Source organism: Panthera leo, chromosome C1 (assembly GCF_018350215.1).
Source record: "Panthera leo isolate Ple1 chromosome C1, P.leo_Ple1_pat1.1, whole genome shotgun sequence".
Taxonomy (NCBI): domain Eukaryota; kingdom Metazoa; phylum Chordata; class Mammalia; order Carnivora; family Felidae; genus Panthera; species Panthera leo.
In genome coordinates this window covers 177,836,608-177,850,236 of record NC_056686.1, presented here as the reverse complement: position 1 = coordinate 177,850,236, position 13,629 = coordinate 177,836,608, and the positions used below count along the sequence as shown (strand labels likewise).

The following is a 13,629-nucleotide window of genomic DNA, read 5'->3' as shown; positions in this document are numbered from 1 at the left end:
GTGCAAGCACTTCTTTTGGGAGGGAGTGAAACAGAAGACAGCAGGGCCAGCCTTACTTGGTAGCAAGTAGGGCTGATTCCAAAATGTATTTCACAAGAGAGGTCTTCAAGAGTACTAGGGAGTAGGCAATATGTTACCGATTTGAACCCCGAGCTTGAGAGACAGCTGTAAACTAGAAAAGGAAAACACAATAGTAACCGAACTCCACCAACTAGAGCCAGTAGGCAGTAGGGAAATTATAGAAATGAAACAGGTACTCTCAGTATGGAACAAGTGGGGGTGGAGGAAGATACGTTCCTAGATCAAGCATCAGACCGATCTGATCACAGACTTACCACAAACACTGAATTCCAGCCCTGACATTTTCCTATTATTTTAGTGTTTGTGATTCCCAGAATTAAAGACTGGACTTGAGATAGCAAAACTAGGCTGGAAAATATCACAGGCACTTCCGAAAAATTATTGCTTTAACTACCAGTTTTATGAAATGCTGTGACCTCTTAAAATTGGCTTCATTATTACTGCTGCTCTTTTATTTCATTGGCCTATTTATATCAATATGTTATATATTCAAACAAGTCTTGATCTTTATAAATTTCATTTTTAAGTCTCACTTGGAGCTGGGAGTCAAAACCAGACAGAATATGGTTTTTGGGCTTTTTGTGAAAGCCAAAGCCCATAGCAGGCAAGTGGGGGTAGGGGGTGGAGATAAAGCCTTATTGAATGAATTATTACCTCCATCAATAAAAAAGAGAAAGAAAATGTCACTTTGGTGCTTTCTTTGTTCTGAGATCCCGTACACTAGAACAAAAAGGCTTGGAGCTTTGGACAATTTCTGAGAGTATCTATCAGGGACTTTCCATCCACTTCTCACCTGCACCTTCCTCAGTCCGTTTCCCTCCTTCACGTAAGACACTAAATGGGATATTGTGGTGCAAGACGTCCTCTGTAAGTTGCTCAGTATTTTTCTTTCTCCATTGTGTTGTGTTGTTTGGGATTCTTATTTCCCTGCTCCCACAAAGACTCCTACTTCAGTATCAGTCCCAGGCCACTTACAAGGGCCAAAAATTCACGTTTGTGACACTCAGCCTTAGACATCCTTCAAAGAACCTTGTCGCCTGGAATAAGATAATGACTTTATTTCACCTTTAATACTTTCTTAATGCTCACACCTTAGGGTGGCAGAGCACGTTAGAGGGTGCAAAACACTTTCACACATCCTTCCATTTAATCTTCCCCACCGCCTGGAAACTAAGCGAGGCAGCCTTCTCATTTTTCACATGAGAAATCAGGGGGATCAAGAGAGAATCTAGGCAACCCAAATCCAACCCTCCCGGCCCAAGGCCTGAATTCTGTATGTCATCCAGTTGCCTTTAGATTACTTCATGTCATTTTCTATTTTAAATGGCATGATCAGATTTGCATTTCAATGAGATACATGGGAGATATATTTAAGAGAGGCAAGTTTGCAAGTACAGAGGTCAGGTAGCTAGTTTAGGCAAAGCATGATGCAGATCGGAACTAGTTCAGTGGTGACAAGACGGAATGGGAAAATATTTAGGAGATAAACATGGCATGTATATTGTTACCAGATTGTGAAGCCCCTTTAACAAAACAAACATTAAGTAGGTTCGAGTTAACTCCGTTGCCAATTTAGTCGTTATCTGATGATTCAAAGGAAACTTTCAACATCACAAAATGCCTTTAAGTTCTCAACACCAAATGTCATGTACTAAATACATACAGAAGTGCAAGCTAATAAAGATACATCTTTATTCATCAGAGATTTGCTAATTAGGAGAATTAAGCACCAAGTTGGGAAGCAACAAATTAGTAGCAGAAAGACTTAGAAAGCCTTCTGTCTTCATTCACATTCACTCTCCTACAGTATTCCACCTCTTTTCCTTTCTTACCACGTCCTGCCAACCGATGGCCTTTCTCTTAAGTAGAGATACGATAGAGGTAATAAAGACACCCAGCGGAGACCTGTTTCATCTTTCCCTTTCCAGTGTCACCACCTCCATATGTCTGTACCCACATAATCTGCCATCCTTCCTGGGGTGGAAGACGCGTCCCTACCTCTGAGACCAACCACTACACCTGCGTCTAAACCCATCCCTCCTCAAGGACACTGCTTCCCTGATCGTCCTCTTTCTCTCTGCATACACTTGTTCCTCTCCACTCCCTCATGCTTGTCAGAATACGGTGATGCCTCAACGCCATCCTTCCATAAAAACCCTTTTCCTGACTATACATCCTTATCCCACGAATGCCTCATTCTGTGTTGTCCTCATCAGCAACTCTGTACTCCGCTGTCCCTCACATTTACTGTTTCCGCCTCCTAATCTTTTCTGTCTCCTCTCGTGAGGATTTGGTATTCACCGTGCTCTACAGCAACTCATTTAACCCAAGCCAATGTTCAGAATTCACCAATAAAAAAATAAATGTCTCATCCTTCAGGCATTTAGTAAGAAAAACATTTAAATTATTGATATGAATTTGTGTAAAATGATTCAAATCCATGATACTGAGGATAAGAAGAGTATTTTTGTTTGTAATTATCACATGATTGATATGATAGAGTTGCCTGAAGTCTGACATAGTGACTCGCTTTCATGAATTCTGGTATGCATGATGTCAAACAAAGTAAGCATTTTTCTTTTCTTATTTTATTTTTTCCATCCTTCCTTCCTTCCCTCATTTCTTCTTTCCTCATTTCATTTCTCTGTCGCTTCTTTTTTTTTAATCGGCTGAGTACCTTTGGTTCTAGCTCGATAGGACTGAATGAAATCAGTCAGACTTCAGTGATGGCAGTCGAATTGTGCATCAACATAGTAGCATCGTATTCATCTCTTAAATTATTTTCAGTTGTGCAGAAGATAAATTACGTGTGATTTCTAAAGGAACTTTGTCAAGCTCTAGCAAACTAGTTTAATTATGAAAAATTAAATTTTCTGTAATGATCTCTTCTTTTGAGTGTTTAATATAAAATTACATTTGCTCAGTCGTGAACTTAGGTCTTAGACTTTCAAGTGGTTTTTAGAATTTTAGATCATTATGTGTAAGTGTAATTGTAGCCTTCCTCTAGTTTTTGGCACTTAAATCACTTAAAAATTAAAAATTGTCGGTGGAACTGTACCTCTTTTAATTAAACTGAAGCAAAGATAATGGATTTTCTCCCTAAAATCTGAAACATCTTATTGCCTCGTGGAGCCAGTACATACACACGATGAATCTGGGTTAGTTTTGTAAAGAGCACGGCAAAATGCTACTTCTCTTGCTTCAGAATTTCAGTAATATGATGTAATGGCATAATTATTCTTCATATAACAAATATCCTTGCATTATAATATGAATAAAAGGAAAATATTTCTTATTCTTATTTTTCTTTAAAGTCATATTGGGGTTTCTAGGGAAATGTTGGGAAATACAACAGAACATGACCAAGGCTTAGAATTATCTGAGCCTCTAAGAACTGTCAGCAGCTGCCATCTTTTAAATTCCACTTACATGGGAAAGGCATGTGAGAGGTAAAACTGGCATACAAAAGGCAAAATAGACAAGTCGTTCCAATTAAAGAAGAGTTCTGATTTAAAAACTTCCCATTGTCGGGGGGCACCTGGGTGGCTCAGTCGGTTAAGCGTCTGACTTCGGCTCAGGTCATGATCTCATGGTCCGTGAGTTCGAGCCCCGCGTCGGGCTCTGTGCTGACAGCTCAGAGCCTGGAGCCTGCTTCAGATTCTGTGTCTGCCTCTCTCTCTGACCCTCCCCTGTTCATGCTCTGTCTCTCTCTGTCTCAAAAATAAATAAACATTAAAAAAAATTTTTTTAAATAAAAAATAAAATAAAAACTTCCCATTGTTTAAGTGGAATTTTCCTTCATTGGAAGGTAAACTCAAAGTTCAGCTTTTCAGTGATAATGAAATAATAACTTCTGGAAGTAATTCAAAATGAAACATTGTTGTTCATAATTTAGTAATCAAAGTAATTTTAGTAACAACAGTTATATTGAATGTTATCACTGATTTAAATCTTTTTTCTATGTAAACAAAGCGGAAAAAGTTAAGTCTGCCAAGAATTACTTTGTCAGTCGACCTACCTAGGAAAGACACAACAACAGCAGCAACATTGAATACCTGACTGATAGCAACCATAAAACGGAAAAAGAAGAAGGCATTCTAGATTTAGCAAACATTCAGATTAAGGCCTACATAAAATGTATGGAATTTTTTTTCAACTGTAGAGTAATGGAAACGAGTTTAGAACCAATACATGTGGGTCACATTTAAGCTCAGAAGTCTCATTCTTTTTGTGGACACAGTGATGTGCTAGGGATTGCCTGTTTCATTTCAGGCTTGGCGCATGTGGAGGCTTCTATTCATACATGCTTGTACTACGTTTAACGTTTATGCTATGCTTGATTTAAATGGGACACCGTATATATGTAAAGGAGATCTACTAGTGAGCTACATGATGAAGGCGATGGGAACCATCCACAGACTGGGATAGGTTCTGCTATGCTGTGAAAAAATAAAAATGTTAGAAAGAAACACACCTTAACTATTGCAGAATATGTGTTGCCGTAGAAAATAGATAGCAAAAAGTTTGAAGGCAGAGTTGCAGAAAATTAAAAGTAGATCTAGGGTTGTGTAGGTAAGTAATGCAACCGAAATCTGAGGTGTGGAAAACAAGTGTGAAAATACATTTCCTTAGCATTAACTGGTAACATTCATTGATATCTTATTAGTCATCTGTCACTGGGTAAATGTCGAGTTGCAAATGACTTCAAAATCTCAGAGGCTTGGGGCACCTGGGTGGCTCAGTTGGTTAAGCGTCTGACTCTTGATTTCAGCTCAGGTCATGACATCGTGGTTTGTGAGTTTGGGTCCTGTGTGGGGCTCTGTGCTGACAGTGTGGAGCCTACTTGGGATTCTCTCCCTCCCTCCCTCTCTCTCTCTCTCTCTCTCTCTCTCTCTCTGTCCCTCCCCACTCACATGCATGTGCTCCCTCTCTCTTTCTCTCAAAGTAAATTAAAAAAAAAAATCTCACAGGCTTATAACATCAGTGGTATAATTCTTGCTCTCATGGCTGCAGCTAACTGTGGCTGTGCTCTGAATATCATCTCATTCTGGGATTGGTTAAAGGAACCACTCCTGGGCCCCTGGGTGGCTCAGTCGGTTGGGCATCCGACATCGGCTCAGGTCATGATCTCACGGTTCGTGAGTTCGAGCCCCGTGTCGGGATCTGTGCTGACAGCTCAGAGCCTAGAGCCTGCTTTGGATTCTGGGTCTCCCTCCCTCTCTGCTCCTCCTCTGCTCACACTCTGTGTCTCCCTCTCTCTTACAAAAATAAATAAACATTAAAAAAAATTTTAAATAAATAAAGTAACCACTCCTATTCTTGAATATTCCTTTTTTAAGCAAAGGGAAAGAGCAAGAAAGTAGAAAGCCACATAATGGCTTTTATATAGCTTCTCATTTCCACCCACATTTCAGTGGCAAAAGCAAGTCACAAGACCAATAGTGGCACCATGGAACTCAATGGAAATATGGATGTGGAAAGGAATTATACAGTCCTTTTATTGGAAAGTGTAGAAACATAATGGGAAAAATAAAACAATCTACTATAAATGTCATATGTCAATAATGTTTTTCATGGTGAATGTGAGACTATAGATAAGTTTGAAAAGTTAGAGCAAATGTGTCACAAGTCGGTCATTTAACAATGACAGGCGGGAGTCTTCGTTAGTACAGAAATCTCTGGCCTTTGCCTTTGAAATTAACAAAAACAAGTAGGGCAGCTGTGTAAAGTAAAACTAATTTTAAAAAGGCAGAAGTGTGATACATGACAATAAATATGCGAAATGTAAACTACGGTAATTAAAAATATATTGTCATAAGGTTCTTAAATTGTTCGTGAAGTAATAAAGAGGCATGTTGTAATTCTTTTGTTGTTTTTTTGGGGAAGGCAGATCCAATTTTATTAGAAATATACTATTCCTGTAGATCTTTAAGTACTCTTCCCAAATTCTAGTATACTTGATGATACAGAAATCGAGTTTGCTTGTTTTTTTTTATTTAACGCATTTTATAATTCTTAAAGCAACCACCAAAATAATAACATAAAAAGTATAACCAAAAAAATTAGAAGAGATAAGATAAAATGAACAAGATGGAATATTTGATTCACCTAAATGAAAGAAAACAGTACGATAGAAAAGACAACAGAGGACCCCAAAAAGATAGGCCAAGTATGAATCAAGTACCAAGTTGATGGACTTAAAACCAAACATCGTGATTATTGCATTAAAGTAAATTCATGAAATGCCCTGATTAAAGGCAGACATATTCGGCATGGGTAAAAAAGAAAGATCCAACTGTATGTTGTTTTCAAGAAACACCCTTTAAACACGTAACAGACATGTTGGGTGTAAGTAAATAGAAACAGTAAGCAAACAAAAGCTGCTATGGCTATATACATTTCAGAACAAAGTTGATTTCAAGATGAATAGTGTTACCAGAGATTAAAAAGGGGCACTTCATAACAATAGAAGGGTCACTTATTTAAAAAGACATAAGACTGTTAAGTGTTTACACACCCAATATCAAAGCTTCCAAATACAGGACAAAAGAAAACAACACGGCAAAAGAGCTCTAAAAATAATTTTACTGTCACTGATAGAGATTTTAAATACCTTTCTCGGGAAAAGATAGAACAATTAAACAAAAGCTTAGTATAGTTATGGATGCTTCGAATAATATGAACCATCAACTTAAGCTCATTAACATTTATAGAAAACTACTCCTCAAAAAAAGTTACACCTTCTAAGATGCATATGGAATATTCAAAAAGATAGATCATGTTCTGAGCCATAAAACAAGTTTCAGTAATTTCAAAGAATTTAAATTAAACAGAATATGTTCTTCATCCATGATAGAATTATTAAAGATGAATAAAAATAAGATAGCCTGGAAAAGCCTCAAATAGTTTGAGGTTAAAAACATACTTACTAAAATAATCCATGGACCAGAGGGGAAAAAACCCAAAGGATATTACAATATATATTTTGAACATAAATACATGAAAACACAATATATCCATATTCATGGGATGCAGCTAAAACAGTCTTTAGAAGGAAATTTACAGATTTAAATGACTATCTTAGGAAATACGAAAGGTAGAAAATCAAGCTTCCATTTTGAGAAACTAGAAATACAATAGGGGTGTCTGAGTGGCTCAGTCGGTTGAATGTTTGGCTCTTGGTTTCTACCCAGGTCATGATCTCAGGATTCATGGGATTGAGCCCTGCATTGGGCTCTGCACTGACAGTGTAGAGCTTGCTTGGGATTCTCTCTCTCTCTCTCTCTCTCTCTCTCTCAAAATAAATAAATATTTTAAAAAAGAAAAGAAAAATAATAAAGTAAACCCTGACTATATGGCAGAAAGGAAATAATAAGCATAAGGGCAGAAATCAATAAATAGAAAATGTAAATAGCCTTGTATAGCGAAGTCAAATGATAGTATCGTCATACACAAACTTTCTTAAAATAGAGAAAGTGGGAACACTTTCAATTCATATCATGAGACAGTTTTATTCCTGATACTAAGACCAAACAAGAACAATATAAGGGAAGAAAATCACTGCCAGTATATCCTATGAACACAGATTTTTAAAAATTGAACAAAATATCGTTAAATGAAATCCAGCATTATATAAAAGGATTAAGCTGGACTTATCCCAACAATGGGAGGTTGGCTTAACATGAAGATCAATCAGCATATTTCACTACATCCACAGGTCAAGAGGAAAAAACCCTGTCCATAGGGGAAAAACAAAGAACCTCAGCCTCTACCTCACGACTTCTGACAGCGTTCACATCTGACAAAAATTGAAACCTAAATATATTCAAGATTCCTGCAACTTGAGAATAAAAAAGAGAAACAAGAATAATTTGTACTTGACACCCAGTTGTCCAAGAGATGTAAAAACTAACATGTACAAAAAGTCTTTTACCAGCTTGATTAATAAATACTCAGTTATTGTTTCCAGCTAGTGACTGAAAACAACCATGTTTTGCAACAAGAAAATGGTACATTTTGATATATTCATTTAACTGAATACCAAGCAATAAAGAGAAATAAACTGCTGATACACATTGCTACCTGAATTAACCTCAAAAACTATGATGCTGAGTGACAAAGGTGAGCACAATAATTAAATACTGTGTGATTCCCTTGATGTGATTTTCTAGAATAGTTAAAACAGATTTCTGCGGTGACAGAAATCAGATCACTGATCTGCCTTATATAGAGACAGAGTGGAGGTAGGATGATGGCTGGGAAGGGGGCCCAAAGGAACCTTCTGGGATGATAGAGTTGTTCCTTGTCTTGATGGGCATTCCCCAAAACTGATGGAAAGATACACTTAAGATCCGAGCATTTCAATGAATATAAATGTTAGTGCAATTTTTGACAAAATAAGTGACATTGAATAACTGTTTGAACATTATTATTTTGTGATGTTTTCAGACATGGCATAACACAGGTTAGGCTAGCAAGAGACCCAGGAGACACTACAGTGAACCAGGAAGAGAATATGGCCCAGGAGGCGCATCCAATGTGAAGACCTGTGTTGGGCCAGAACAAGGTGGTGATAAACGAACTTTGGTAACCTCCAGATGAAACCACCAGGGGCAAGGAGAGTTGAGAGAAAAGCGATTTGATTATCTCTTATAATCCCCCAATTCAGAATCTCCGGGGATGAAAACAGGGCTAACTACAGGGCTCCACAATTGGTAAAATATGCTTGTAGGAGCACTGCCTCCTTCACCCCTCACATTTCCCTCAGTCAGTTGCTGAAATCTAAGTTTCTACAGAATAAAGGGAAATAATGATTTTACCTCACAAAATAAAAGGATTAAAATGCAAATGAATAGTTGAACTAATACTTTAGGATAAATGACTTTTATTCCCATGTAATCAGTGGACGAATGCAAATGATGAAGCACTGACCCTTCTCATTTCTGACAACGTAGAAAGAACGGGAAGAAGAAATAGTCCAATTCGATACACATTTACTGAGCATCTACCGTGTGCTAAATCAGTGGTTTTCAGGCTTTTATGACTGTGACCTTTAGTAAGAAATGAAATTTATATTGCAGCTCTGTGTAGATGTACATACGGATAACTAAAACAGTGTTGTAAAATAAAACCTATACTTGCTAAACGAGATGCACTCAGTGTTTTCTATTCTGGTATATTCTCTCTCATGTTTACAAAAACTTGGTAAGTGACCCACTACCTTTTCACTACCTGCTAATAAATTATGGATTGTGGGTTGAAAAACACAGTGCTACCCTTGCTACCCAGAATGTGGTCTGTGGACCCAGAGCGTCGGCCTGTGGGGGCTTGTAAGAAAATTATAACCTCGCACCTACTGAATCAGAACCTGCATTTTAATCAAACCTCCGGATGCTCCCTGTGGACTTTAATGCGTCACAAGTCCTGTGCTCAACAACGCAAGGAGAGAATGCTCGGGACAGACAAAGTCTTCTTGCTTAGGGCAGAGATTCTTAGGCAGGGATGGTCCGTTTTTTAGAATATACGTATCCAGGCATCAAGGCTACAACTCCAGTGTCTACAAGGATATCCTAGGCAGTTATGCCAAAAACTAAAAATAAATGAACAAAATCTACCAGAGCTTCTGAGCCCCACCCTATTTAAGAACCACTGGTCTGCTTGCTTCAATGAAAACCACATACCAATTTATTACAAAGGTTCAGGTAATATGGAGCGATGTTACTTTAGTTTTCATTGTGGATGACTTCAAATACAATCACTTTATTCCCCAAATATTTATTGATGGAGGCATTGCCACTGCTGCTTCTGAATTGGCCGCTTCATCCGTATGGGAGAATTTGCAGACATCTTCATTCTACCAATGACCGTCCGTTTATAGAAATGAAACATGACTTCGAGTAGAAACATTAGTAATAGTTTTGCTGAGTTAGCACAACTCATCCCCTAGATTACTTCCAGTAGATCCGTAACCTCCGATCTCTACTGCAAAAGAAAACGGAGCTGCCCCTAAGTGGCCGTAACTGCTCATTAAGGACCTTCCCGTTGCATTCGTATGTTTCCTGAGTGGTGGGAAGTTTTAGTCTGGAAGCTGCTAATCTTGCTAACACTAAAAGGCTCTCTCCCATTAGCAGCTTCTGTGTTGCATTAATAATAAGAAAGTAATAAAGAGGCCGCAGCTGTTCGTTCTCTCCTGAGGAGAGACCACAGCTTCCTTCTTATCCCCATGGTCCACTGTATTAAAGTAATAGAGTGGATAATAACTGCTGTCTATTCTATCAAAGTCTAAAATTCCTTCTTCTTTCTGGGGAGGAATACCTTTTCTCAAGTCTTCCAAATTTAAAACTATACCCTCCATACTTTTGCAATTGAACTTGTCTCTTTAATTCATAATTCTTTTGAAATGTGAGTGCAAACCATCAAGAACAGAGGGGGAAGAAAAGTTGCTTTGGAAAAACTAAATATTTCTACCTTTCCTGAAAAAAAACTATAAAACAGTGAACTCTTTCAGATATCTTCCTGTCTTTTTTTTTGGTAAATCAAATCACTTACGTGCACAGCAGTAAATTAAAGAAAAGCAAGGAATAAAGTCCTCTGCTTTTGTAAATGTTAAAAACTCTCTTGCTAATAGAGAATAAATGAGGAAAATATCATATTAAAACAAAATAAGTAGGATTGGACTTGTTAGTTTCCATGTGCTTCTTAATACATTCTGTCTTTGTTAAAGACGATGTGATCTTATTAGGGTCCATAAAGATTGGAGAAATTTCCATACTTAATTGCTTATTTTCTTTTTTCTATTGAAAATAGTTAACCTTTTGCAGAAGTGCACTTTTAAAGATTCTCTTGATTTATGGGGCGCCTGGGTGGTTCGGTCAGTTAAGCGCCCAACTCTTGGTTTCAGCTCAGGTCATGATCTCACATCTTCGTGGGTTGGAGTCCCACGTCTGGCTCTGTGCTGCCAGTGCAGGGCCTGCTTGGGATTCTCTCTCTCCTCTCTCTGCCTCTGCCCAACTTGCATTGTCTCCCATCTCTCTCAAAAATAAAATAAAAACAAAAATGTTTAAAACAAAAAGATCCTCTTGATTTACATCTGTTTTCTTTTTAAGTATATGATCTGTCCACAGAATAAAATTATCTGTAGAGTAGTTAGGTTGTTGCAATTTGTCATCTATAACCAAAACTATTTTTACTTTCAACTGTATATTTTTTTAATTGGATAAATAGTAATCCATCATCTCAAAAGTGTTGCTCAGATTTTCATTCCTTGGAGTCAAAATATTTGAGTCCAACTTACACGACTGTGTCCTGATTTTGAAAAGTTAATTTTGTAATTAAGTTATATATTGCATATTTTATACTTGTAATTTCTGGGAGAAAAAAAGAGCAATATGAATAATTTTCATCAATGAGAATATGTATTTTTTAAATGAAATATATGTTCATAATCCTCCTGGAGGAAATCACTGTGATGGGCTCTGTGCAATATTTATATAAGATTCAAGAAATTACTGTATAAACCAGCTCAAAGTTTTTTTCTACAAACTTATAATCAACATATTTTCCTTATAAGTACTAAACATTTTGCAAAAAAAAAAAAAAGAGAGAGAAGACATATCTAATAAGTCAAGACTGCCCTTTTAAATGTTTTTAATTATGTATAAAAGTCTTTGAATGAAAAAGATTTATAATTTAGGAAAGAGAAAATGCAAAGTATTGTTTGTAAAGTAAACACGAGATATTTCCTCTAGGCAAGTAACGATCTAAATCCCTTTTAATTAATAACTCATATGGTCTACTTATTAACCAAGTCTTTTTGACAAATCCACTAAACCTCTTGTTTGTTGTTTCATTTTGTTTGTAAGAACCTCAAGTGTTTATTACATAGCAATGGCTGCATATTATTGCTAGAGTTTCCCCTAAATTTAGGGAAGAAAAGAGGTGAATAAGACATTCTTTGAAGGCCCAAAAAGCAAACTGGCCTTTTGGAAAAGTAGCCTTGATAAAATAGTCTTTGAGTGTGGGTAGTAGGCATACTTATCGGAATTCTTTCTGTTTCCCTTTTTCTGCTCTCCAGTTCATGAAGGCTCAGGAGAAACCAGTCAAAAGGAGACTTCCACCTGTGATATCTGCCAGTTTGGTGCAGAATGCGATGAAGACGCTGAGGATGTCTGGTAACGCATTCTTTTTATTCTTTAAACAAATCATGACAATAATTTCTTTTTATTCCCTCGACCACTTCCTAAAAGACATTTTCAGCACGTTTTCCAATCCAGTTCCTAAGGGGAAAATTAAGGGCTCTAATAACAGCAAGGAATTTCTGAGGCTGAATTAAGAGCTGGACTAGTCAGGCAGCTGTTAAGAACGTTCGTTACTTGATACGATACGCTAAGATACCATTCAGACCCCCAGATACTGTCAATGTTAAAAGATGGATAGAAAAATCATACTTATCAGGACGTTTCTTAGGAACCATGGTCAATAAACAATGGATGGTTGCTAATCTGCTTTCTAAGATGGTGCATCTGAGTAATTGCAGAGAATTGAAGGGTTCTGCATATGCGCACCCATAGCCAAAGTAAGAAGGCAGTAAAGCGAAGAATGATTTCTGGGCTTCTCTCTAGGATCAACTTCTCCCTTCATCCAAACAATACTCGACTCCTTCGGGAAACATGTTGAACAAATAATGAATAATATTCATTATTTTGAATGAGTCCCAAAATGTTAGTCCGCTGGGGCATCCACGTGTATTAGTCCTGCCTAAATCATCCCCAAAGGGAGCAACCCGAAGTTCAGCATGAGGTCTTTGTGGTGTCGATAGTGGAAAGAGGCAGGGATCCCCCTCACTTATACACATAGCTTTCAGGAAAACAGCCAAGTGCCCTTTGTTGTCTTCATGGTGCAGACTATGTTTGTCTAGAGGAGTTAACAATCATTTCGATCAAGGTGGCAAAGAGAGTAAATCTTAAATGTTCTTATCGCAAAAAAAGAAATGGTGATTGTGTGACGGGATGGAGGTGTTAGCTAACAGTATGGTGGTAATCATATTGCAATATATAAGCATATCGAACACGTGCGCATCTTAAATTTATACGATGTCATATGGCAATTATATCTCAGTAGAGCTGGAGGCAAACAACAGTAATTTGGATCAAATTTTTGTGGGTGGAGGGAGCCACTCATCCAAAGAACAAGAAGAAAAAAACTGAAGGCAAGATAATTTTGGCAAGAGTGAAACAGCCTGCACTTAAAATATTTACAGTTTTTTTGAATGAGGATGAAGTGGTGGATTGCAACAGAGCAAACTGGAGTTCTTAGGGTAAACTAATCAGGTACTTACAGGCAGACACTGTAGCCAGGTGAATTAGCCACCCACTAATAAATGCAGACAGCAGGAGAGTTTTCCATACCTGCCAAACATTTCTCACCAATGGGCAGCTAGCAGCCAGGTGAGAGCTTATGTACTGGTTTGACCGCCTTGAGGTAAATAAATGTGTAACTTCTTAAGAGCATTTTGGGCATCTTAATGGCTAATGGATTTATCGTTCCCAA

The 13,629-nt window shown here is 37.6% G+C and overlaps 1 protein-coding gene across 5 annotated transcripts in view; it reads left to right on the top strand.

The window, feature by feature from the left end:
• Window positions 1-13,629, top strand: part of TMEFF2 (transmembrane protein with EGF like and two follistatin like domains 2) — a 238,786-nt gene that overhangs the window by 118,315 nt on the left and 106,842 nt on the right. For all 5 annotated transcript variants that reach the window (XM_042949522.1, XM_042949521.1, XM_042949519.1 and 2 more), the window contains exon 5: window positions 12,155-12,251. In XM_042949522.1, coding sequence (XP_042805456.1) covers window positions 12,155-12,251 — 97 coding nt within the window. The remainder of the gene's footprint in view (window positions 1-12,154; window positions 12,252-13,629) is intronic.